This window comes from Anomaloglossus baeobatrachus, chromosome 5 (assembly GCF_048569485.1).
Source record: "Anomaloglossus baeobatrachus isolate aAnoBae1 chromosome 5, aAnoBae1.hap1, whole genome shotgun sequence".
In the NCBI taxonomy this organism is placed as follows: Eukaryota; Metazoa; Chordata; class Amphibia; order Anura; family Aromobatidae; genus Anomaloglossus; species Anomaloglossus baeobatrachus.
This window is the reverse complement of record NC_134357.1, coordinates 111338135-111361248: the sequence shown is the minus strand read 5'-3', so window position 1 is coordinate 111361248 and position 23114 is coordinate 111338135. Positions and strand designations below refer to the sequence as shown.

Genomic DNA, 23114 nt, shown 5'->3' with positions numbered 1-23114 from the left:
ACGACCACAGCTAACAAGAGTCAGTAGGCTTTGAAACGCGTAGACAAACCATTTTGAATCCTCTTCCATCTTGTGGACTGGTTACTGGAATCGTCAGCGGCGCAGATATCCCGCTACTCCATTCCTCATCCTGGTGGTAACCATTGGTGGGCCTGCAGGAGCTGGTGAATAGGCCAATACAGTGGTTGTGTCTCCCACAACCCTATAAAAAGGGGAGCAATTCCTAGACCCTATTTACCTCATCCTAATCGGATAAGACTATTGCCTTACATTTTATCTCCAGCATCATTCCATCAGAGCAACATTAAATGGGGATTTTGCATTAGATTATAATCAAAAAGCTTGCTTGGCCCAGCAGGTTAACAAAAAAAAACCCCAAAAACTTGTACTCATCTCCTTGAGCAGTGCAGCTTCTCCGCTTTTGCACTGATGTTTACCACCAGACTGCTGGCATCAAAATCCACAGGTGGTGTCACGTGACAGTGGCATCCTCTTCATTTTATGTGAATGAAGACTGAATGGCTGCATCCGTCATGTGATGTGACACCACCTTCTGGATGTGGATGCCGTCTGTCTGGAGGGGGAGACATCTGCGAGAGTAGAGGAGCAACGCTCCTCAGGGACACGAAAACACTTTGTTTTCTTTTTTTTTTTTACTTTATTAATTACCCTGAGTGAAACTGGCTTTAGTTAAAATCTAGCGGACAAACCCTTTAAGGGGTGTGGCTTCACTTTTGGTCTATTGCAGTAGTCTAAGCTCCACCTCCCACCCACTCAAGCATTTTGCTTCACATGTTCTTGCAATGGAGGGGATATTGTATAAAGAACACTAAGGCCATGTGCTCACGTTGCTTTTTTGCAGATTTTAATCAATACTGCAAGGAAAAACGCATGCCAGCAAAGTCTAGAATTATGACACGCTGTGCACACTCTGCTTTTTTCCTTGCAGATTTAAGGGTACTTTACACGCTGCGATATCGGTACCGATATCGCTAGCAAGCGTACCCGCCCCCGTCGGTTGTGCGTCACGGGCAAACCGCTGCCCGTGGCGCACAACATCACTTACACCCGTCACACGGACTTACCTGCCTAGCGACGTCGCTGTGACCGGCGAATCGCCTCTTTTCTAAGGGGGCAGTTCATGCGGCGTCACAGCGATGCCACACGGCAGCCGCCCAATAGCAGAGGAGGGGCGGAGATGAGCGGCCGGAACATCCCGCCCACCTCCTTCTTCCTCATTGCCGGTGGACGCAGGTAAGATGTTCGTCGTTCCTGCGGTGTCACACACAGCGATGTGTGCTGCCGCAGGAACGACGAACACCACCGTACCTGCAGCAGAAACTATATTAAGGAAATGAACGACGTGTTAACGAGCAACGATTTTTCACATTTTTGCGCTCGTTGATAGTCACTCATTGGTGTCACACGCTGCGATGTCGCTACCGGCGCCGGATGTGCGTCACTACGACGTGACCCCGACGATATATCGGTAGTGATGTCGCAGCGTGTAAAGCACCCCTTAGTTACAGAAAACAAAGAAGCAGCATGTCAATTGTTTCTGCGTTTCTATAATCCACTGCAGAGCTTGATCAGTGCAGTGGATTATATCTGTCAGCGCTGCACTGACATTTTGCCTCACACACCATGCATTCACCATGGTGTGTGAAGCTCTCCATAATTCAGTAACCCGGGGTCGTCATGGCAGTGATCGAGTCCCTGTGATCGCATTACAGGGACCCGATCACCAGGGAAAGGTAAGCAATTCCTCTCTCTTCCTCCTGAATGCTGCACTCGCACTGATCGCAGCATTCAGGGGGTTAAACTGCCAGGAGTGGTGTGAACACCGCTCCGGGCAGCAAGAGCCGGGTTCCAGCTGTAACATCAACAGAAGACTCAGCGGCGATCGCGGAGGTACAGCACAGGAACCCCCATGATCGTCATGACTAAAATACAAAGAAAAAAAAAAAAAGTCATGAAAATCGCATGTGAAAGCGCGCAAATGCGATAAAAAAAATTTCTGCTGCTTTTTTCCTGCCAAAACATGCTTTATATGCAGAAAATCTGCACACAAAAAGCAATGTGTGCACATAGCCTAAGATTGTGTTCATAAGTAGATTTCTGAGACTGTTGCAGATTTATTTATGGTGTTTGTAGAACTTCATGCACACGCGGCAGAAACAACCCCGCTCACATGTATGCATTTATATTACTCACATATATAGCGCTATTAATTGCAGAGCGTTTTACAGACATGATCATCACAATGATCATTATTGCACTGTGACCTTTCTCTTGATAGTTTATTAATGGGTCACTTTCTGTTAACACAACGTATACTTCTCATGATGTTTTTACCTTTCTTTGCATCCTTGACAGATTATTCCTCTTATCTTTGTAAGTCATCATCTTTTGCTTAGGAGCGATGTCGTCTACGTCTTTTTTCACTTCCACTTCTTTAATTCTTAGATGAAGAAAGATCCTGAGAACCTGAAGTTGGTGTGAGGATCGGGAATAACAAGAGGGTGAACATTAGTCGTGTGCCCGCACGTACATGAACTGCACAGCCCAGATCAGTACAGGTCCCGTGCACAACACTGAGCATATGATAGGAATAAGACGCAATAATGCTCATCCAACATACGGGGTATATAAGACACCAATATACTATACACAAAGAGGCCAATATATACATAGAGATAAATAGACGAGGCTGAGGATCAATGTTTATGGGAGAGTTGGGCAATGGGGTGTTTGTCCAGGTTTTAAAGACTCATGAATGTCACATCAAGCAGTGATCTATCCAATTACCTGATCTAATTTGCCATTCAGGAATCTGGGAAAGCTGGGTGACAATCCATGCAGGTGCTATATTGGCCTCAGTATTGTCCCTGGCTTTCCGGGAAATTGATATAAAGAAACAATCCACATTTATTAGTATGCCTTTGATGTTGGTGGGGGGGGGATTACTATAGAAGTATGTAGCTAGATCATGTACATAACAGTATGATCACAGAACGGTGGAGGGATGAAATAAATTCCCATATCATTTACCTCCGGGCGGACACAGTAGCTTCTACGTTTCACCAATCCAGAGATGATCTTTACTGCTGCCAGGGACGCATGGCCCAGCTTATCCTGCCTGAAAAGTTTCTTCACAGCTTCTACACTCATATCACATATCTGCAGAAAGGACAGAAAAGTGTCACCAACAATCCATACAACGGACACTGAGCTTCTGCAAGTTTCCATTTCCTTGTCAATATCAGAGACCAGACAGCTTCCAAGTGTTTAGGGACATACACAGCGGATGAGGGTAAACACACCGATGGTGATATATACCCAGATATCCAGGAAGAAAGAGGAGCAGTATGAAACAACTGGTGAGCATTACTGATAACCAATCTCTTTCCTGCCAGCTTATTACTAGGCACATCAGTTCTATCCAGCTAAGCTCAGACCAGCGCGTGCGTGTATGTATGATTATATGTGTGTATATACATAAGGGAATATACTAAAAAAATGTACGATTTTTCATCTGTATGACATCTGTTCTTCTACACCAGCTATTATTAAAAACTTAAGATCAAATACATTCTCATGTGTTCGGGTGTGTGCCCATGGTCAGTGTTCACAGCGTTTTTAGACGCAGCACACTTCAGCTGTGCCCAAAGCGCTGCGTTGTACAGTACAAGCACAGTGGATGGAATTTATAGAAATCCCATGCCCCTATGCTTGATTTCCCTGCACGGAAACTGACCAGCCGTGCGGCTTCTTGAACCGCAACATGTGAATTGTTTGGTGTGTAGATGCAAGTGTCTTCCGCAGGGAGAATTGCAGAGAGACACCGCAACTGCCCGAACCCAGATGGTGGGCACGAGCAGCTGCGGTCTCCTGCGGAGGAGACTCGTGGCCCCTCATGTCAGGGCCAGCTATATCCAGGACGCAGCGGGTCCTGATCGTGGGCACGTTCCCTTAAAGAACTGCAATCTATCCAGAAAAACAAGTGTTTGCGCGTCCATAGACTTGAATAGGCAAGAATCTTTCAAGTCACGTGAACAGCTCTACTGATTAACATTGGTCTAGGTGCCGTCAGCTTTGTCCCACAGACAGCTCTCAGAACGGGAATACGGTGATGTGAACCTAGCTTTATGTAAATCCGCTAGCACCAGAGGGCTAGGTTCTTGGAATCAAGTGGATCTGGCAGATTTCTCACTTCACACTGCATACATTAATACATAGATCTCCCAGACCTGATGAGCTGCTGTACTTGGGAAATCCATGTCAGGACAGTTGTATAACTAGGAAATAAAACGAGCATTATATGACTCAGATTGGTGATAAAATGGTCATTTTAATACAGGAGGAAAACCTTCAAAATGTACCATACAGCCAACCCGACATGGATTTTAAAGGCAACCGTCAGAATTTGCACATATAAAGCAAAGGCGGTGCCATATTGGTGCCAGGATGCTGAATAAAGCGAAACCTTCCCTTTCCAGATTTAATGTTTTATTGCAGTAAAACGTTTTAAGTGCCAGGAATCAGTGCAGCAGTTGATGGTGTGTGCATCGGGGGGGGGGGGGGGGGAGACTATGTGGGTCGGGTCCTTCCTTTATTAGACCTCCCCTTTGTGGTTTCATGTCCTCTATGTAAAAAGATTCCCCCACATTGCAGCAATTATAATTAAGGCTGGTGTGTGCGCAGTATACACGTCAATAAATGGTGCTGGAGTCGGTCTGCACACACCGCTATCTCCAGCACCATCTTATCAAAGATGTTGTCCTCCGCCTTGTGACGTGTTAAGGTACCGTCACACTTAGCGACGCTCCAGCGATCCCACCAGCAATCTGACCTGGCAGGGATCGCTGGAGCGTCGCTACATAGTCGCTGGTGAGCTGTCAATCAGGCAGATCTCCACAGCGATCAGAGATCAGCCACCAGCAACCTGTGTAACGACGCTGTGCTTGGTAACCATAGTACACATCGGGTTACTAAGCAAAGCGATTTGCTTATAGTTACCCGATGTGTACCTTGGCTACGTGTGCAGGTAGCCAGCTTCTAGAAGCTGCGGACGCTGCTAACCAAGGTACATATTGGGTAACCAAGCAAAGCCTTTGCTTGGTTATCCGATGTGTACCTTGGTTACCAGCGTCCGCAGAAGCCGGCTCCCTGCACATTCAGATTGTTGCTCTCTCACTATCAAACACAGCGATGTGTGCTTCACAGCGAAAGAGCAACGACCAAAAAATGGTCCAGGACATTCAGCAACGACCGGCGACCTCACAGCAGGGGCCAGGTCGTTGCTGGATGTCTCACGCAGCGACATCGCTAGCAAGATCACCGTTAGTGCTGAGCGGACCCGGACTGTAAACGGCCGGATCCGCGCGGTTTCAGCGCTATCCCCGGGCCAGACCCGGGATTCCGGCTGCACGATCCGGAATCGGCAATTAATAAAAATGTTAAAAAACAATAAATAAATGAGCGTTTCATACTTACCAGACTGTCATGGCGGCACACTTGCTTCCAGGTCGCGCTTTCACTTCCTGTGCTGTGCACGCAGTCACACAGCTTTCCGTGCTTTCCCCGCCCACCGGCCGTCCTCTCAGCTGTGATTGGTTCCTGGCTGACGCGCCCCCAGCCTTTGACAGCTCTGCCGTGCAGTCATCGCAGCTCAGTAATAGGCTGCACTCAGAGTGGGCAGCCATGCTCTGTGGCTGCTCGCTCTGACATGTAGCAGAGCTGGATGTGTCGCCGCTGGATCTCGTGTGGATTACGCCGGAGGGCTGTGTTGGGATAATAAAGTGGTGAAGGAGGAGGCTGCGTTTCTACTTTATTCCAAATAAAGGATTTCCCTGTGTCTTATTTACTGTAATTTACAGGTTTGTGATGCGGGTATCTCACAGACGCCCGTGCGATCACAAACCTGGGGCAGCCGTGCGCTGTTATTAACCCCTGCTATTACCTTGATTGCCACCGCACCAGGGCAATCAAGATGAGCTGATATCGCACCGGAATAGCCACATCTAACAGATGCGACCATCCCGGGCGGCTGCGGGCTGAGGATATACCAGTCCCCGGCCGGCGTTATCATGGCTGGGAATGAAAATTGGGGAGGACCACACGTCGTTTGTTTTTTTTTTAATTATTTAAATTTAAAAAAAAAAACAAAAACGCATGCAGTTTATCTTAGGCAGCAGTCACAGTGAGGGACTCCCACAAGTGTGACATCGCAGCAAAGCCGCGCACACATCTGACCGGAGCGTGCATGTGTTTCTAGGTACATGCACGCTCATGTTCAGACAGTGGCAGGCTGTGACGGGTGCTGTCAGACCCACACGAGTCTGACATTGCAGCACACACATCTGACAGGAGCGTGCATGTGTTTCTAGGTACATGCACGCTCATGTTCAGACAGGCGTCAAAACACTGCGATTTTTTGCCAGGAGGTGTAGATTGGATGCAGAAATATGGTGTAAAAATTACATCATCAAATTTGCATCCCTTGGCCACCAAAAATAAAAAAAAAAATAATTTGCCACAGGTGGAAATTTGGTGCTGAAAGCTGGTCCAGACGATTTCAGCACCAAATGTGCACCTCCTGGCAAAAAAACGCGGCAAAAATCGCGGAATAATAACCGCGGCATAAAAATTGCATCAAAACACCGCGATTTTTTGCCAGGAGGTGTAGATTGGATGCAGGAATATGGTATAAAAATTTCAGCACAAAATCTGCATCTCTTAGCCAAAAAACCTGCGCTTTTTCTGCTAGGAGATGCAGGTCTGTGAACTCAGTGACCTCCACCTGAGGTCAGGTTACCTGCGATCACAGATGAAGGACCGTGGGAACCTCCAGCTGTGACCGCAATTGACCTGAGTGACGTCACCGCTCAATGCTCAGCTCATTCATTCTCTGGAGCTCACAGAGAGCGGTCGGTCGTGCCGCTCTCTGTGATATTCAGATGTAGCAGAGCTGAAGCGGAGTGGGACTTCTCCTGTGGATTACGTTGGAGCTGCAGGGTATTTGGGGGTTAATAAAGAGGTGAAGGAGGGGTGCTTTGTATTTTATTCCAAAAAAAAGGATTTTTCTGTGTGTCTGTGCTTATTTACTGTCATTTACAGATTTGTGTGATGCAGGTATCTGATAGACGCCTGTGCCATCACACAAACCTAGGGTTTAGCAGCAGCCGTGCGCCGCTGCTAATCCTGCTATTACCCCGACTGGCACCGCATCACGCCAGCGGGAAGAGCCAGTGGCGCACACTGGTATGTCGCATCTAACAGATACGACATACCGGACGGCTGCGGGCTGAGGATATACTAGCCCCCGGCCAGCGTTATCAAGGCTGGATGTGAAGATTATGGGGGACCGCATGTCGTTTTTTTTTTTACTTTCACCGGAGTCACACGTGCGAGGGGCTCACGCAAGTCTGCCATAGCAGCACCCGGCAGCCTCGCACGTGTGACTCCGGGCACTGTATACACAGCACAGACTGCGCGACGGCTGATGCTGCAGCCGAGCGCTATAACTGTGCTGCCGAGTGTTTACCACTGTGAACTGACCGACAGACTGTACTGCTTTCCCCGCCCACCGGCCATCCTGTGATTGGTTGCAGTTAGCTGCCACTCAGGGTGGGGGCGTGTCTAGATGGAACCAACATGTGCCGGTGGGCGGGGAAAACCATGAATATTGAATTGTCGGCTCCGGAAGGTAACAGCGTGACCCGGAAGGAGTGTGCCGCCATGACAGCGCCTCGGTGAGTATGCCGCGCTCGCTCCTAGCCCCCTAGCCCCTCCAGAAACGTCTTTACCCTCTGGATTCTGGTCCCCATTGACTTACGTGGGCACCGGATTCCGGAGCGGATCGGATTCTATTTTAAATCTGTCAGTGATCCGACGACCCCGGATTATTGGCCGTTCGATCAGCTCTAATCGCTGTTGCGTCACAAAAACCGTGACTCAGCAGCGATGTCGCTTATTGAGATGTGGCCTTTAGATGCTTATTCCGAAAAAAGCGTCCTCCTCTGAAGTGTACCGTGAGCTCGTTTGTGGCTGAGCTGCTGTTGGGGGGGGTATTGTCTTGTGACCACGTGCTCTCGCGGTGTTTGGCAGGGCAGAGGATACAAGGGCACACGTGCCGCACTCGGAACGAGCATCCGACAGGTCACAAGCCGGAGCACAGCATCTTTAATAAGAGGATGCCGGAGATATTGGTATGTGCAGGCGCTGACTCCATGTTATGACTGAAACACTACACGTGTACACTGGGCACACTCCAGCCATAATTATAATCGCCGCAACAGGGGGAATCTTTTTGCATAGAGGCCATGAAGGGGAATATATTATATATATATATATATATATATATATATATATATATATATATATATATATATATATATATATATATATATATATATATATATATATATATATATATATATATATATATATATATATATATATATATATATATATTATATATAATTTTTCGGACTAGGACTATAAGACGCACTTTTTCCCCCCAAATGTTGGGGGAAAGTGGGGGGTGCGTCTTATAGTCTGCATATAGGGCATGGCTACAGGGGAATGAGGGTGCTGCGGTGGAGCGGGTCATCGGCGTCATGAGCAGGCTGTAGCAGCGCCTGCCGTGACTACGTGGGCCCGCTAATTTCATATGCATGCATCCTCCCGCCCATCATCTCTCAGCGCTGAAGCTGGCCCTGACAGGTGGACGGGATGATGGGTGGGGGATGCGAACATACTAAGCCGGCCTGCGTGATCACCCTGGCAACTACAGCCTGGAGTGATTATGTGCGGCTGTATTTTCTGCCCCCTGTGCATCATCATCAGCGCGGGGGGCAGTGAATAAGTACGGTATAATCATCGTTCCCTGCAGCATTGCGATATCCTCCTGTCTGCTGGCCCGCTGAGGTGTGTGGAGAGCGGTGAGCACGGCGATGACATCCCTGTGCACACAGCTCCACACAGGTCAGCGGGCGTCAGACAGGAGGACATCGCGATGCTGCAGGGAACGGTGATCATCTCCACACAGGTCAGCTGTGCTGCTGCTGACTCAGACAGGAAGACGAGCGATGCTGCAGGAGTGAGGAAAGGGCAGTATAACAGTTTATTTTTTTCTGTGCCACCGGATGCAGGCCATATACCAGGATGGGGGTATACAGCAGTATGGGGGTATACAGCAGGATGGGGGACATATATACAAGGATGAGGGGGGGGGATCATATACAAGGCAGGAGGATCATTACCAGGATGGGGTACCTTAGTAAAGAATTTGGGGACATTACCCCCATAACAGTGTCAGCAACAGATCCTTGCTCCATAAGTGTGCCATGACCACATTTTTTGCTTAACCCCTTCACGACCTTGGACGGATCTATCCGTCAAGGATCGTGTCCCGTTAAGCCCTGCCCCCTGCCGCTGGCCCAGGCGGCGGCGGTCGGCACACATCAGCTGTTTTCAACAGCTGACATGTGTGCCTGCTAGCCGCGGGTGGAATCGCTTCCACCCACGGCCATTAACCCCTTAAATCTTGCTGCCAAAGTCTGGCAGCAAGATCTAAAAGCGCGCGGCCATGTTTTTTACTTACCGCCGCCCCCACCGGAAGTCACGTGTGTTATCACGTGACTATCGGTGGATGCCATCGTAGCACAGGGTCATGTGATGACGCCTGCAGCTATGATGTTTCACTTTTCGTTTTCCCTCGGCCGAGAGCAGAGGGAAAAACAAAGTGACTGAATCTGCTGTTTACAGCTGTATAGCTGTGATCAGCAGATAGATAATAGCGATCGGATTGCTGATCGCTATAGCCCCCTAGGGGGACTAGTAAAATAAAAAAAAAGTAAAAAAAAAAGTTTTAAAAAACCCCCCCTAAAAGTTCAAATCACCCCCCTTTCCCCCCATTGAAAATTAAAGGGTTAAAAAATAAATATACACATATTTGTTATCGCCGCGTTCAGAAATGCCCGATCAAAATATAAAATCAATTAATCTGATTGGTAAACGGCGTAGTGGCAAAAAAAATTCCAAAAGCCAAAATTACGTTTTTTGGTCGGCACAAGTTTTACGTAAAATGCAATAACAGGCGATCAAAACGTAGCATCTGCGCAAAAATGGTACCATTATAAACGTCAGCTCGAGACACAAAAAATAAGCCGTCACTGAGCCATAGATCCCAAAAAATAAGAACGCTACCTGTTTCGGAAAATGGCGCAAAACGTGCGCCACTTTTATTGGACAAACTTGTGAATTTTTTTTTAACCCCTTAGATACAAGTAAACCTATACATGTTTGGTGTCTACAAACTCGCACCGACCTGAGGCATCACATAGATACATCAGTTTTATCATATAGTGAACACAGTGAATAAATCCCAAAAACTATTGTGCGATCACACTTTTTTTGCAGTTTTCCAGTACAATATATGGTAAAACCTATAATTTCATTTAAAAGTACAACTCGTCCCGCAAAAAACAGGCCCTCATATGGCAAGATTGACGGAATAATAAAAAAAAGTTACGGCTCTCGGAAGAAAAGGAGCAAAAAACAAAAACGCAAAAACGGAAAGTGCCTGGGGGCTGAAGGGGTTAAAATTTTATTTTCCTATTTTCCTCCTCTCTAAAACAAGGGTGCGTCTTATGATCAGAAAAATATAAAATTAGATATATAAAGACCCGACCCACATAGACCGCCAAACTGCAATAAACTACTACACATTTCTGGAACTCTGATGAAACTTTTTAAAACAATGAAACTTCCAATCTGGAAAGAGAAGGTATCATTTTATTCAAGATCATAGCGCCAGTATGGCACTTACTTTACTTTATATGGGAAAGAAGGGAATTTTGTTTACTTACCGTAAATTCCTTTTCTTCTAGCTCCAATTGGGAGACCCAGACAATTGGTGTGTATAGCTTCTGCCTCCGGAGGCCACACGAAGTATTACACTTAAAAGTGTAAAGCCCCTCCCCTTCTGCCTATACACCCCCCGTGCATCACGGGCTACTCAGTTTTGGTGCAAAAGCAAGAAGGAGGAAACTTATAAATTGGTCTAAAGTAAATTCAATCCGAAGGAAGTTCGGAAAACTGAAAACCATTCAACATGAACAACATGTGTACACAAATAACAGCCCGAAGGGAACAGGGGCGGGTGCTGAGTCTCCCAATTGGAGCTAGAAGAAAAGGAATTTACGGTAAGTAAACAAAATTCCCTTCTTCTTTGTCGCTCCATTGGGAGACCCAGACAATTGGGACGTCCAAAAGCAGTCCCTGGGTGGGTAAAATAATACCTCGTAATAGAGCCGTAAAACGGCCCCTTCCTACAGGTGGGCAACCGCCGCCTGAAGGACTCGCCTACCTAGGCTGGCATCTGTCGAAGCATAGGTATGCACCTGATAGTGTTTCGTGAAAGTGTGCAGGCTCGACCAGGTAGCTGCCTGACACACCTGCTGAGCCGTAGCCTGGTGCCGCAAAGCCCAGGACGCACCCACGGCCCTGGTAGAATGGGCCTTAAGCCCTGAGGGAACCGGAAGCCCAGCAGATCGGTAAGCTTCGAGAATTGGTTCCTTGATCCACCGAGCCAGGGTTGATTTGGAAGCCTGTGACCCTTTACGCTGGCCAGCGACAAGGACAAAGATTGCATCCGAGCGGCGCAGGGGCGCCGTACGAGAAATGTAGAGTCTGAGTGCTCTCACCAGATCTAACAAGTGCAAATCCTTTTCACATTGGTGAACTGGATGAGGACAAAAAGAGGGTAAGGAGATATCCTGATTGAGATGAAAGGGAGATACCACCTTAGGGAGAAATTCCGGAACCGGACGCAGAACCACCTTGTCCTGGTGAAACACCAGGAAAGGGGCTTTGCATGACAGCGCTGCTAGCTCAGACACTCTCCGAAGTGATGTGACTGCTACTAGGAAGACCACTTTCTGCGAAAGGCGTGAAAGAGAAATATCCCTCATTGGCTCGAAAGGTGGTTTCTGAAGAGCCATCAGTACCCTGTTCAGATCCCAGGGTTCTAACGGACGCTTGTAAGGAGGGACTATGTGACAAACCCCCTGCAGGAACGTGCGTACCTGTGGAAGTCTGGCTAGGCGCTTCTGAAAAAACACAGAGAGCGCTGAGACTTGTCCCTTAAGGGAGCCGAGCGACAAACCCTTTTCCAATCCGGATTGAAGGAATGAAAGAAAAGTGGGCAAGGCAAATGGCCAGGGAGAAAAACCCTGATCAGAGCACCAGGATAAGAATATCCTCCACGTCCTGTGGTAGATTTTGGCGGACGTTGGTTTCCTAGCCTGTCTCATAGTGGCAATGACCTCTTGAGATAACCCTGAAGACGCTAGGATCCAGGACTCAATGGCCACACAGTCAGGTTGAGGGCCGCAGAATTCAGATGGAAAAACGGCCCTTGAGACAGCAAGTCTGGTCGGTCTGGTAGTGCCCACGGTTGTCCCACCGTGAGATGCCACAGATCCGGGTACCACGACCTCCTCGGCCAGTCTGGAGCGACGAGGATGGCGCGGCGGCAGTCGGACCTGATCTTGCGTAACACTCTGGGCAACAGTGCCAGAGGAGGAAACACATAAGGGAGTTGAAACTGCGACCAATCCTGAACTAAGGCGTCTGCCGCCAGAGCTCTGTGATCCTGAGACCGTGCCATGAATGCCGGGACCTTGTTGTTGTGCCGGGACGCCATTAGGTCGACGTCCGGCATCCCCCAGCGGCAACAGATCTCTTGAAACACGTCCGGGTGAAGGGACCATTCCCCTGCGTCCATGCCCTGGCGACTGAGAAAGTCTGCTTCCCAGTTTTCTACGCCCGGGATGTGAACTGCGGATATGGTGGAGGCTGTGGCTTCCACCCATAGCAGAGTCCGCCGGACTTCCTGGAAGGCTTGCCGACTGCGTGTTCCGCCTTGGTGGTTGATGTATGCCACCGCGGTGGAGTTGTCCGACTGAATTCGGATCTGCCTGCCTTCCAGCCACGGCTGGAACGCCTTTAGGGCAAGATACACTGCCTTTATCTCCAGAACATTGATCTGAAGGGAGGACTCTGGCTGAGTCCAGGTACCCTGAGCCCTGTGGTGGAGAAAGACCGCTCCCCACCCTGAAAGACTCGCGTCTGTCGTGACCACCGCCCAGGATGGGGGTAGGAAGGATTTCCCCTTCGACAATGAAGTGGGAAGAAGCAACCACCGAAGGGAGGTTTTGGCTGCCTGAGAAAGGGAGTAGGTGAAACTGCGCAAAAGGAACTGCCTCCATTGCTGCTACCATCTTCTCTAGGAAGTGCATTAGGCGCCTCAAGGGGTGTGACTGACCTTGAAGGAGAGACTGCACCCCTGTCTGTAGTGAACGCTGTTTGTCCAGCGGAAGCTTCACTATCGCTGAGAGAGTATGAAACTCCATGCCAAGATATGTCAGTGATTGGGCCGGTGTCAGATTGGACTTTGGGAAATTGATGATCCACCCGAATCTCTGGAGAGTCTCCAGAGCAATGTTCAGGCTGTGTTGGCATGCCACTTGAGAGGGTGCCTTGACAAGCAGATCGTCTAAGTAAGGGATCACCGAGTGTCCCTGAGAGTGTAGGACTGCTACTACTGCTGCCATGACCTTGGTGAAGACCCGTGGGGCTGTCGCCAGGCCGAAAGGCAGTGCCACGAACTGAAGGTGTTCGTCCCCTATAGCGAAACGCAGGAAGCGCTGATGCTCTGGTGCAATCGGTACGTGGAGATAAGCATCTTTGATGTCGATTGATGCTAGGAAATCTCCTTGGGACATTGAGGCGATGACGGAGCGGAGCGATTCCATCCGGAACCGCCTGGTTTTTACGTGTTTGTTGAGCAGTTTTAGGTCCAGAACAGGACGGAAAGATCCGTCCTTTTTTGGCACCACGAACAAGTTGGAGTAAAAACCGTGACCCTGTTGCTGAAGAGGAACAGGGATCACCACTCCTTCTGTCTTCAGAGTGCGCTTCGCCTGAAGAAGAGCATCGGCTCGCTCGGGGGGCGGAGATGTTCTGAAGAATCGAGTCGGAGGACGAGAGCTGAACTCTATCCTGTAACCGTGAGACAGAATGTCTCTCACCCAACGGTCTTTTACCTGTGGCAGCCAGGCGTCGCAAAAGCGGGAGAGCCTGCCACCGACCGAGGATGCGGTGTGAAGAGGCCGAAAGTCATGAGGAGGCCGCTTTGGGAGCGGTTCCTCCGGCGGTCTTTTTAGGACGTGACTTAGACCGCCATGAATCGGAGTCCCTCTGACCCTTCTGTGGCCTGTTGGACGAGGAGAATTGAGACCTGCCCGCGGGCCGAAAGGACCGAAACCTCGATTGTACCTTCCGTTGTTGAGGTCTGTTTGGTTTGGACTGGGGTAAGGATGAGTCCTCTCCCTTGGATTGTTTAATGATTTCATCCAATCGCTCACCAAACAGGCGGTCGCCAGAAAATGGCAAACCGGTTAAGAACTTTTTGGAAGCAGAGTCTGCCTTCCATTCACGTAGCCACATGGCCCTGCGGACTGCTACCGAATTGGCGGAAGCCACCGCCGTACGGCTCGCAGAGTCCAGGACAGCATTAATGGCGTAGGACGCAAACGCCGACGCCTGAGAGGTTAAGGACACCACCTGCGGAGCCGAGGCACGTGTGACAGCATTAATCTGCGAGTGACACGCTGAGATAGCTTGGAGTGCCCATACGGCTGCGAATGCCGGAGCAAAGGACGCGCCGATAGCTTCATAGATGGATTTCAACCAGAGCTCCATCTGTCTGTCAGTGGCATCTTTAAGTGAAGCCCCATCTTCCACGGCAACTATGGATCTAGCCGCCAGTCTGGAGACTGGAGGATCCACCTTGGGACACTGAGCCCAACCCTTGACTACGTCAGGGGGAAAGGGGTAACGTGTGTCCTTAAGGCGCTTAGAAAAGCGCTCATCTGGACAAGCTCGGTGTTTCTGGACTGCCTCTCTGAAGTCAGAGTGATCCAGAAACGTACTCATTGTCCGCTTGGGAAATCTGAAACGGAATTTCTCCTGCTGAGTGATGGTCGCTATAAGGTCATTCACTATGGCGTCTCCTTCAGGTGTATCCAGGTTGAGAGCGGCCTCAGGATCAGAATCCTGATCTGCCACCTCCGCTTCATCCTCCAGAGAGTCCTCCTGCTGAGACCCTGAGCAGTGTGATGAAGTCGAGGGAATTTCCCAGCGAGCCCGCTTAGGCGGCCTGGGACTGCGGTCCGTGTCAGAGACCTCACCCTGGGACCTATGAGCCACCCCAGGAGCACATTGCTGCTCCAACCGAGGGGGGCCTGGGGTCAATGATTCAACAGTGCCCGGGGCCTGTGTTACCGGCCTGGACTGCAAGGCTTCTAGAATCTTAGACCATTTATCCATACTCTCAGAAAGTTTGTCAGCAAATACTGCAAACTCCGTCCCTGTCACCTGGACAGTGGTAGCAGGTGGTTCCACTTGGGCCACCAGTAGCAGAGGCTCCGGCTGAGTAAGTGCCACAGGGGCCGAGCATTGCACACAATGAGGGTCGGTGGAACCTGCCGGTAGTATAGCCGCACATGAGGTACAGGTTGCAAAGTAAGCCTGTGCTTTGGCACCCTTGCTTTTTGCGGACGACATGCTGTTGTCTCCTCTGAGTACAGTCCAGGAGGGTATATAGCCAAAAATCATCAGTGCGACCTTACAGTGTAAATGTATAGCATATAAGCATATATATATATACACTTCAGCACTCAGTGGGGCCAGCACCTAGAAATAGGTGCTGCTTACCGACCGCCCAAAGCGGTTGTGTGATCACCAGATTCCCTGCCTGAGCCGTGTTGTCTCTCCTCTCCAGCTTGAGATGTGCTGACAGGAATGGCTGCCGGCGTTCTGTGAGGAGGAGGGGGCCGTGGGCGTGCCCTAGAAAGTGCGGGAATCTGGTGCCCCACAGTGCTCAGTGAGGGGGGAGGAGGATACAAAGTATGCTCCGGCCCTCAGCGCTGACGTCCTGTGCAGCGTCCCGCCCTTCCCCTGACTGGCAGGCCCGGGGGCGGGAATATGCGGTACTAGGCCGCAAAAGCCGGGGACTAAAGTTATAAGCGCGGCCGGCAAATAAGCGCGGTCAGCGCGGTAGTCCCCGGCGCACTAACACACCCAGCAGTGCTGCAGCGTGTATGACACAAGCGCTCCATGCGCGGTCCCCAAGGGGACACAGAGTACCTCACAGTAGCAGGGCCTTGTCCCTGACGATACCCAGCTCCTGTCCAGCAGATTCCCCAGGGGCTGCGGAGGGAGCACGGTCCCAGTGCCTGGAGACCGATTAGGATCCCACTTCACCCAGAGCCCCTAAGGGATGGGGAAGGAAAACAGCATGTGGCTCCTGCCTATGTACCCGCAATGGGTACCTCAACCTTAACAGCACCGCCGACCAGAGTGGGGTGAGAAGTGAGCATGCTGGGGGCCCTGTTATGGGCCATCTTTTCTTCCATCCGATATAGTCAGCAGCTGCTGCTGACTAAATTGTGGAGCTATGCGTGTATGTGTGCCTTCTTCGCACAAAGCATAAAAACTGAGTAGCCCGTGATGCACGGGGGGTGTATAGGCAGAAGGGGAGGGGCTTTACACTTTTAAGTGTAATACTTTGTGTGGCCTCCGGAGGCAGAAGCTATACACCCCAATTGTATGGGTCTCCCAATGGAGCGACAAAGAAATCCTGCTGGTTGGTTCCCTTTAAAGCAAGTACAACAGCCTCATCAGGTCTGGGAGATGTGCTTAATAAATTCAGTTTGATTTTGTAATCCGGTGACCGATCATCACTCTCTTTATTTACAAGAGAGCAATTATATGGCAGGTGGTATACAAACATTTCATAGCAGTATTCACAACTGTGTGGTGGTTATACACAAAGTACGACTTGTTGCCTGATGTGTGAAATGAATGACGGATGAACAGCATTGAACTTCAATGGATTCTGTTGTCTTGATGGAAAAAAATAGCACGGATTGCTGCATTACTTATAATCTGAGTCCGAGCCTACGACGCAGATGTCAGAGCAGTGAATAGCTCTAGTTATAAAACACAAGAAAAAAAAATAAAAAACAAAAAGACGCACGGGAACATACAGCAGAGTGATGGAAATTTGTAGCAACTTTCCAGTGACTATTTAGCAGATGAATGAACAAAATGGTAACATAAGGTCGGAGCGTGCAGGAATACTTTCTGCCGGCCATATAGAAGTTATTACGGTAGCTCTCAGCTTCTGGAGGAGGAGAGCGATCTGTCTTAAAGCGCACATTCTTCAGTAAAGTGACATGTTTCTTCTCAGCAGCTCGTCCTGTCCGCGCCATCACACACCAGGAGCCGGCACTCTGCTGCCCTCTAGCTGTGAGCAGCAGGACTTACAAGTAACAAGAATATTGTAGATTTATTTCAAAATACACCCAGAGCCTGATTGTTCATAAGTGAGTGCCCTCCCTGCGCCACTATTAAATGTCAGACATCCACTGTGCAGTGTGTAATGTCTGAGAACAGGCGCTGCATTCAGAATAAGGTGGACATAGAAAGCAGGCCAGCTCCAAGGACGGATACAAGGTGTGGAGGTGGCCTAAGCTATAAATTGGTTATTCAAACAGAAGATTATCTGTGTATGTAAATAATCAAAATATAGATGTAGTAGCATCATTATCTGTGTGTCTATATAGCAATTGCACAGACCTATAATATGATTTTAAGCTGTATAGTCATGAAGGGGTTACCAAGGATGAGTGAACAGATGTACAAACAATGTAAGTCTTCATAATGATGAGCAAAGGGCTTATCAGTAGTTTCACACAGAAAGAATGTATAATGAACAGAGATGTATTTTACAGCAAACTGGGAAAGATTGGGGAGTGGAATACTCCCTAAGCTTCCTGTTCTAGTCCCAAGGTCAATGATGCATTCTGTATAATTGAATCTATCCAATACACGAGTTTCAGTGGGTGACGTTGGCTCAAAGAGAACATTTCTTGTGTGATCATTGTCTGATTCATTAACATCAGCTCTGATATATAGCTAAGATGGCACTAGCCTCTGAATATCCTAAACGAAGATACCATTAGCTATCTTCAACTAAATTTCTCCCTTGACAGGTCAGGGCTGTGACATAACATCGCATGAAAAAGCGGCATATCAAGAGGACAGTATAGTACAGAAATTGGGCAGGTCACATTTCCATCAAGGCGTGCTCAAATCTCAAAGTCATGGCATTGCACTAGGATATGGTGTCATGTTATAACAGAAGGTGGTCCGACCTCAGGAATTCCCGATGAGAGATTCAGACCCCCACAATCATAAATGAATGGCGGATCTCAATAGTACATAACATGAGAAGAGAGTACCCGGCAGGAACATGATCAGTTCTATATTGCCATGCAGGGCTTCATCTTTATAAATGACTACTTCCGATGCGTGGTCCTGCCACTTTTGGCCCTTGTTGTTGATGCCAACACATAGAGAAGCATTTTCTGAAAGTGTAAGTGGAAGCAGGAGGATCTTATGCATCACCAACATTGTTGGGAGGACACTTCATTAGAGGACCAACCACCAGCATTTTCCTATATAAACTAAAGCCAGTGCTATACAGGCACCATCACGCTGATTCTATACATACCTTTAGTTGTGAGATCGGATGAATAGTTTCTGAAATATAGGCAAGTAAAGTTTGGGAAAGGCACGGTTATTTGATTGATAGGTGCAATGAAATATCTAATAGGTGGGTCAGGTTTGTTAGTTATTCCTGCCTCTGTCTGCTGCCTGTCCTTCCTCCCCCATATGCTTCTTCCCTCCTTCCTCTGCCTGTAATAAGAGACAGGGGGAGGAAGGACAGGCAGGCAGACGGGGGCAGGAATAACTAGCAAAATGATAGTGCCATATAGCACTGGCTTTAGTTTATATGAAAATCCTGCTGGTTTGTCCTCTAACATATTCCAGCAATAGCTGATCAGAGGAATGGACTCCGCATCAGACAAGCAGGGCAAAACTTGTACACCTTATAAAATAACCTTCGATATCTCCTAAATTTACTGACCTTTCTGCACTGCTCAGTAACGAGCGGTACGACGAGGACGATGATGTTATTGTGAAAATTGAAGTAGGAAAGCGAGAGCATGAGCTCACACAGACACATCACTGCCACCTCCGCCAGCCCCTTGTAGGCCTTCAGGGAGACCACCTCACTCTTCTTGGCTTTCATCTGCTTCCAATCTGTGAGAAAAGACAAAAGGGATCAGGGCATATAAACAGAAAACAGGCTAGGAAAATATATAATCCAGGAGACTAGGGAGGGGCTGACAGGATGTCTTGGTCCTGTAGCGTAGGTGGGGAGAGAATTGTCATGTCTGAGCCTGCGGGCGGAGGCACATACATAGTGCTGCATACATAGTGCTGGGTGACCTGCCTGATCTAATGTTATATTATATTATTATTAATAATAATAATAATAATAATAATAATAATAATAATATAGTATCGGTGTCATCAATCGGATGCAAGCCAAAATCTGTGCACAACATGTACCTGTGTGAGTGGTGCCCTATACATGCTTTATCTGTGTGCATTTATAGCAATAGGCAACTGCTCCCTCCATGAATGGTAGGCTCGTGGTGGCTGTTTTCTCAGTATTTTGCCCCTGTGCTGCCTCCACCTCTACCATGGAAGACTGCGGCATTCGGTGGTGCATTAGTATTGTAACCTGGAGTTGGTAAATCTGCTGCTTTTCTTTGTGATGGTTTTTTTTTTTTCATGCCCGATGCCTAATCCTTTCCCAATCCTGTGTACAGACACCATCATGAACAGCAAAAAAAAAGGATTCAAAGTGACTGTCAGCTCTTCTGCATTCATAGAGGAAAAGCTGCGTGGGTGCTGGGAGTACACAAACATCTAATTACAAGAAAATGTGGCTTTTTTTTTTTTTTACTTTAAAAAAAAGAGAATTTTGTTTACTTACCGTAAATTCTTTTTCTTATAGTTCCTTATTGGGAGACCCAGACCATGGGTGTTTAGCTTCTGCCTCCGGAGGACACACAAAGTACTACACTAAAAAGTGTAGCTCCTCCCTCTGAGCATATACACCCCCTGGTGAGCAGACCCAGCCAGTTTAGTGCAAAAGCTGAAGGAGAATAGCCACCCACAAGTAGAACAGAGCAAGAGCCGGAACAACCGGAGACCCTGTCCACGACAACAGCCGGTGATAACACGCGGAACAAGAAAACTGCCAACAGGCAACAGGGAGGGAGCTGGGTCTCCCAATACGGAACTATAAGAAAAAGAATTTACGGTAAGTAACAAAATTCTCTTTTTCTTTATCGTTCCTTTGGGAGACCCAGACCATGGGACGTTCCAAAGCAGTCCCTGGGTGGGAATAAACAGAAAAACTAAGAAGTAGGCAGAACCTAACTTCACAAATGGGAGACAGCCGCCTGAAGGATGCGTCTGCCCAAGCTTGCATCTGCCGAAGCATGAGCATGCACTTGGTAGTGCTTCGAGAAGGTATGCAGGCTAGTCCAAGTGGCAGCCTGACAGACTTGTTGAGCCGTAGCCTGGTGCCTAAAAGCCCAAGAGGCACCGACAGCTCTGGTCGAATGTGCCTTGATCCCCGGCGGGGGAGGCACCTGAGTACTCTGGTAGGCGTCCAAAATGGTCGATCTAATTCAACGGGCTAAGGTCGGCTTAGAAGCAGGGAGGCCCTTGCGCCGACCTGTGGTTAGCACAAAAAGAGAGGTGCACCGCCTAAGCGCAGCGGTGCGAGACACATAGATCCGGAGAGCACGCACCAGATCCAGAGTATGCAGCGCTTTTTCAAAGCGATGAAAAGGAGCCGGACAGAAGGAAGGTAGGGTAATGTCCTGGTTAAGGTGGAAGGGAGAGACCACCTTAGGAAGAAAGTCCGGAGTCGGACGGAGAACCACCTTGTCTTGATGAAAGACTAAAAAAGGTGACTCCGAGGAGAGCGCAGCCAAATCAGAGACTCTCCTGAGAGAAGTTATGGCCACCAGAAAGGCCACCTTCTGAGAAAGACGATACAAAGAAACTTCCCTAAGAGGCTCAAAAGGGGGTTTCTGCAAAACTGTGAGAACCAAGTTAAGGTCCCAGGGATCCAAGGGCCGCCGGTAAGGCGGAATGATGTGAGACGCACCTTGCATGAAGGTGCGGACCTGAGCCAGCCGAGCGAGCCGCTGGAACAGAACTGACAGAGCTGAGACTTGTCCCTTGAGAGAGTTGAGGGACAGTTCTAGCTGCAGACCGGACTGTAGAAAAGACAGAAGGGTCGGCAAGGAGAATGGCCAAGGAGGATGGTTGGTAGAGCGACACCAGGACAGGAAAATTTTCCAAGTCCTGTGATAGATCTTAGCGGAGGAAGACTTACGGGCCCGAGTCATAGTGGAGATGACTTCAGGAGGGATACCAGAAGCCGTCAAAATCCAGGACTCAAGAGCCACGCCGTCAATTTGAGAGCCGCAGAATTCGGGCGGAAAAACGGACATTGCGAGAGTAGGTCTGGACGGTCTGGGAGATGCCACGGCATCTCTACGGACAGATGGAGCAGGTCTGGATACCAAGCTCGCCTGGGCCAGTCCGGTGCAATGAGGATGACTCGACGGCCCTCCATTCTGATCTTGCGCAGGACTCTGGGCAAGAGAGCTAGAGGGGGAAACACGTAGGACAGACGAAACTGGGACCAGTCTTGAACCAGAGCATCCGCGGCGAAGGCCTGAGGATCGTGGGAGCGAGCCACGTAAACAGGAACTTTGTTGTTGTGACGGGATGCCATTAGGTCCACGTCCGGAGTGCCCCATTTGCGGCAGATTGACTGAAACACTGCCGGGTGCAGGGACCCCTCGCCACCGTCCACGGTTTGACGGCTGAGATAATCTGCCTCCCAGTTTTCCACGCCTGGGATGTGGACTGCAGATATGGTGGACTTGGAGTCCTCCGCCCATTGAAGGATGCGTTGTACCTCCATCATTGCTAGACGGCTGCGTGTCCCGCCTTGGTGATTGATGTAGGCAACCGCTGTCGCGTTGTCTGACTGAACTCGAATGTGCCTGCCCGCCAACAGGTGGTGAAAAGCTAGGAGAGCTAGAAGCACGGCTCTGGTTTCCAGCACATTGATTGAAAGGGCTGACTCGGACGGAGTCCAAGTGCCCTGCGCTCTGTGGTGGAGACATACCGCTCCCCAGCCGGATAGACTAACATCCGTGGTGAGAATCACCCATGACGGGGCCAGGAAGGAGCGCCCTTGGGACAGAGAGAGGGGCCGAAGCCACCATTGAAGAGAGCTCCTGGTCCGTGGCGACAGAGCAACTAACCTGTGTAAGGAGGAAGGCCGCTTGTCCCAACAGCGGAGAATGTCCAGCTGCAGAGGGCGCAGATGGAACTGGGCAAAGGGAACAGCCTCCATGGACGCCACCATTTGACCCAGCACCTGCATCAGACGCCTGAGGGTATAACGGCGGGGCCTCAGCAGAGAGCGCACCGCTAGCTGGAGTGACTGCTGATTGACTAAGGGCAACTTCACAAGTGCCGGCAAAGTCTCGAACTGCATCCCTAGGTACGTGAGACTCTGGGTCGGAGTCAGAGTGGATTTGGGAAGATTGACAAGCCACCCGAATTGGGCTAGAGTGGCAAGAGTGAGCGAGACACTCCGCTGACAGTCTGCACTGGATGAAGCCTTGACTAGAAGGTCGTCCAGGTAAGGAATCACTGCCAACACCTGGAGGTGCAGAACCGCAATCACTGCTGCCATGACCTTGGTGAATAACCCGAAGGGGAGAGCCACGAATTGGAAATGATCTTCTCCTATTGCAAAACGTAGCCAACGCTGGTGTGAAACTGCAATTGGCACATGCAGATAGGCATCTCTGATGTCGATGGATGCCAGGAAATCCCCTTGGGTCATTGAGGCAATGACTGATCGCAGAGGCTCCATGCGAAAATGCCGCACCTGAACATGCTTGTTGAGAAGCTTGAGATCCAGGATGGGCCGGAAGGTACCGTCCTTTTTGGGAACTAGGAAGAGATTTGAGTAGAAACCTCTGAACCGTTCCCGGGCGGGAACTGGTACAATTACTCCGTTG

The 23114-nt window shown here is 49.3% G+C and overlaps 1 protein-coding gene across 1 annotated transcript in view; it reads right to left on the bottom strand.

Annotated features, from left to right (window-relative positions):
• The window catches only part of NOC3L (NOC3 like DNA replication regulator), a 196118-nt gene that overhangs the window by 104663 nt on the left and 68341 nt on the right, over nucleotides 1–23114 (bottom strand). The window contains exons 9-11 of the mRNA XM_075348773.1: nucleotides 19067–19242; nucleotides 3052–3180; nucleotides 2356–2487 (exon numbers count right to left, since the gene is read on the bottom strand). Of these exons, the coding sequence (XP_075204888.1) occupies nucleotides 2356–2487; nucleotides 3052–3180; nucleotides 19067–19242 (437 nt within the window). The remainder of the gene's footprint in view (nucleotides 1–2355; nucleotides 2488–3051; nucleotides 3181–19066; nucleotides 19243–23114) is intronic.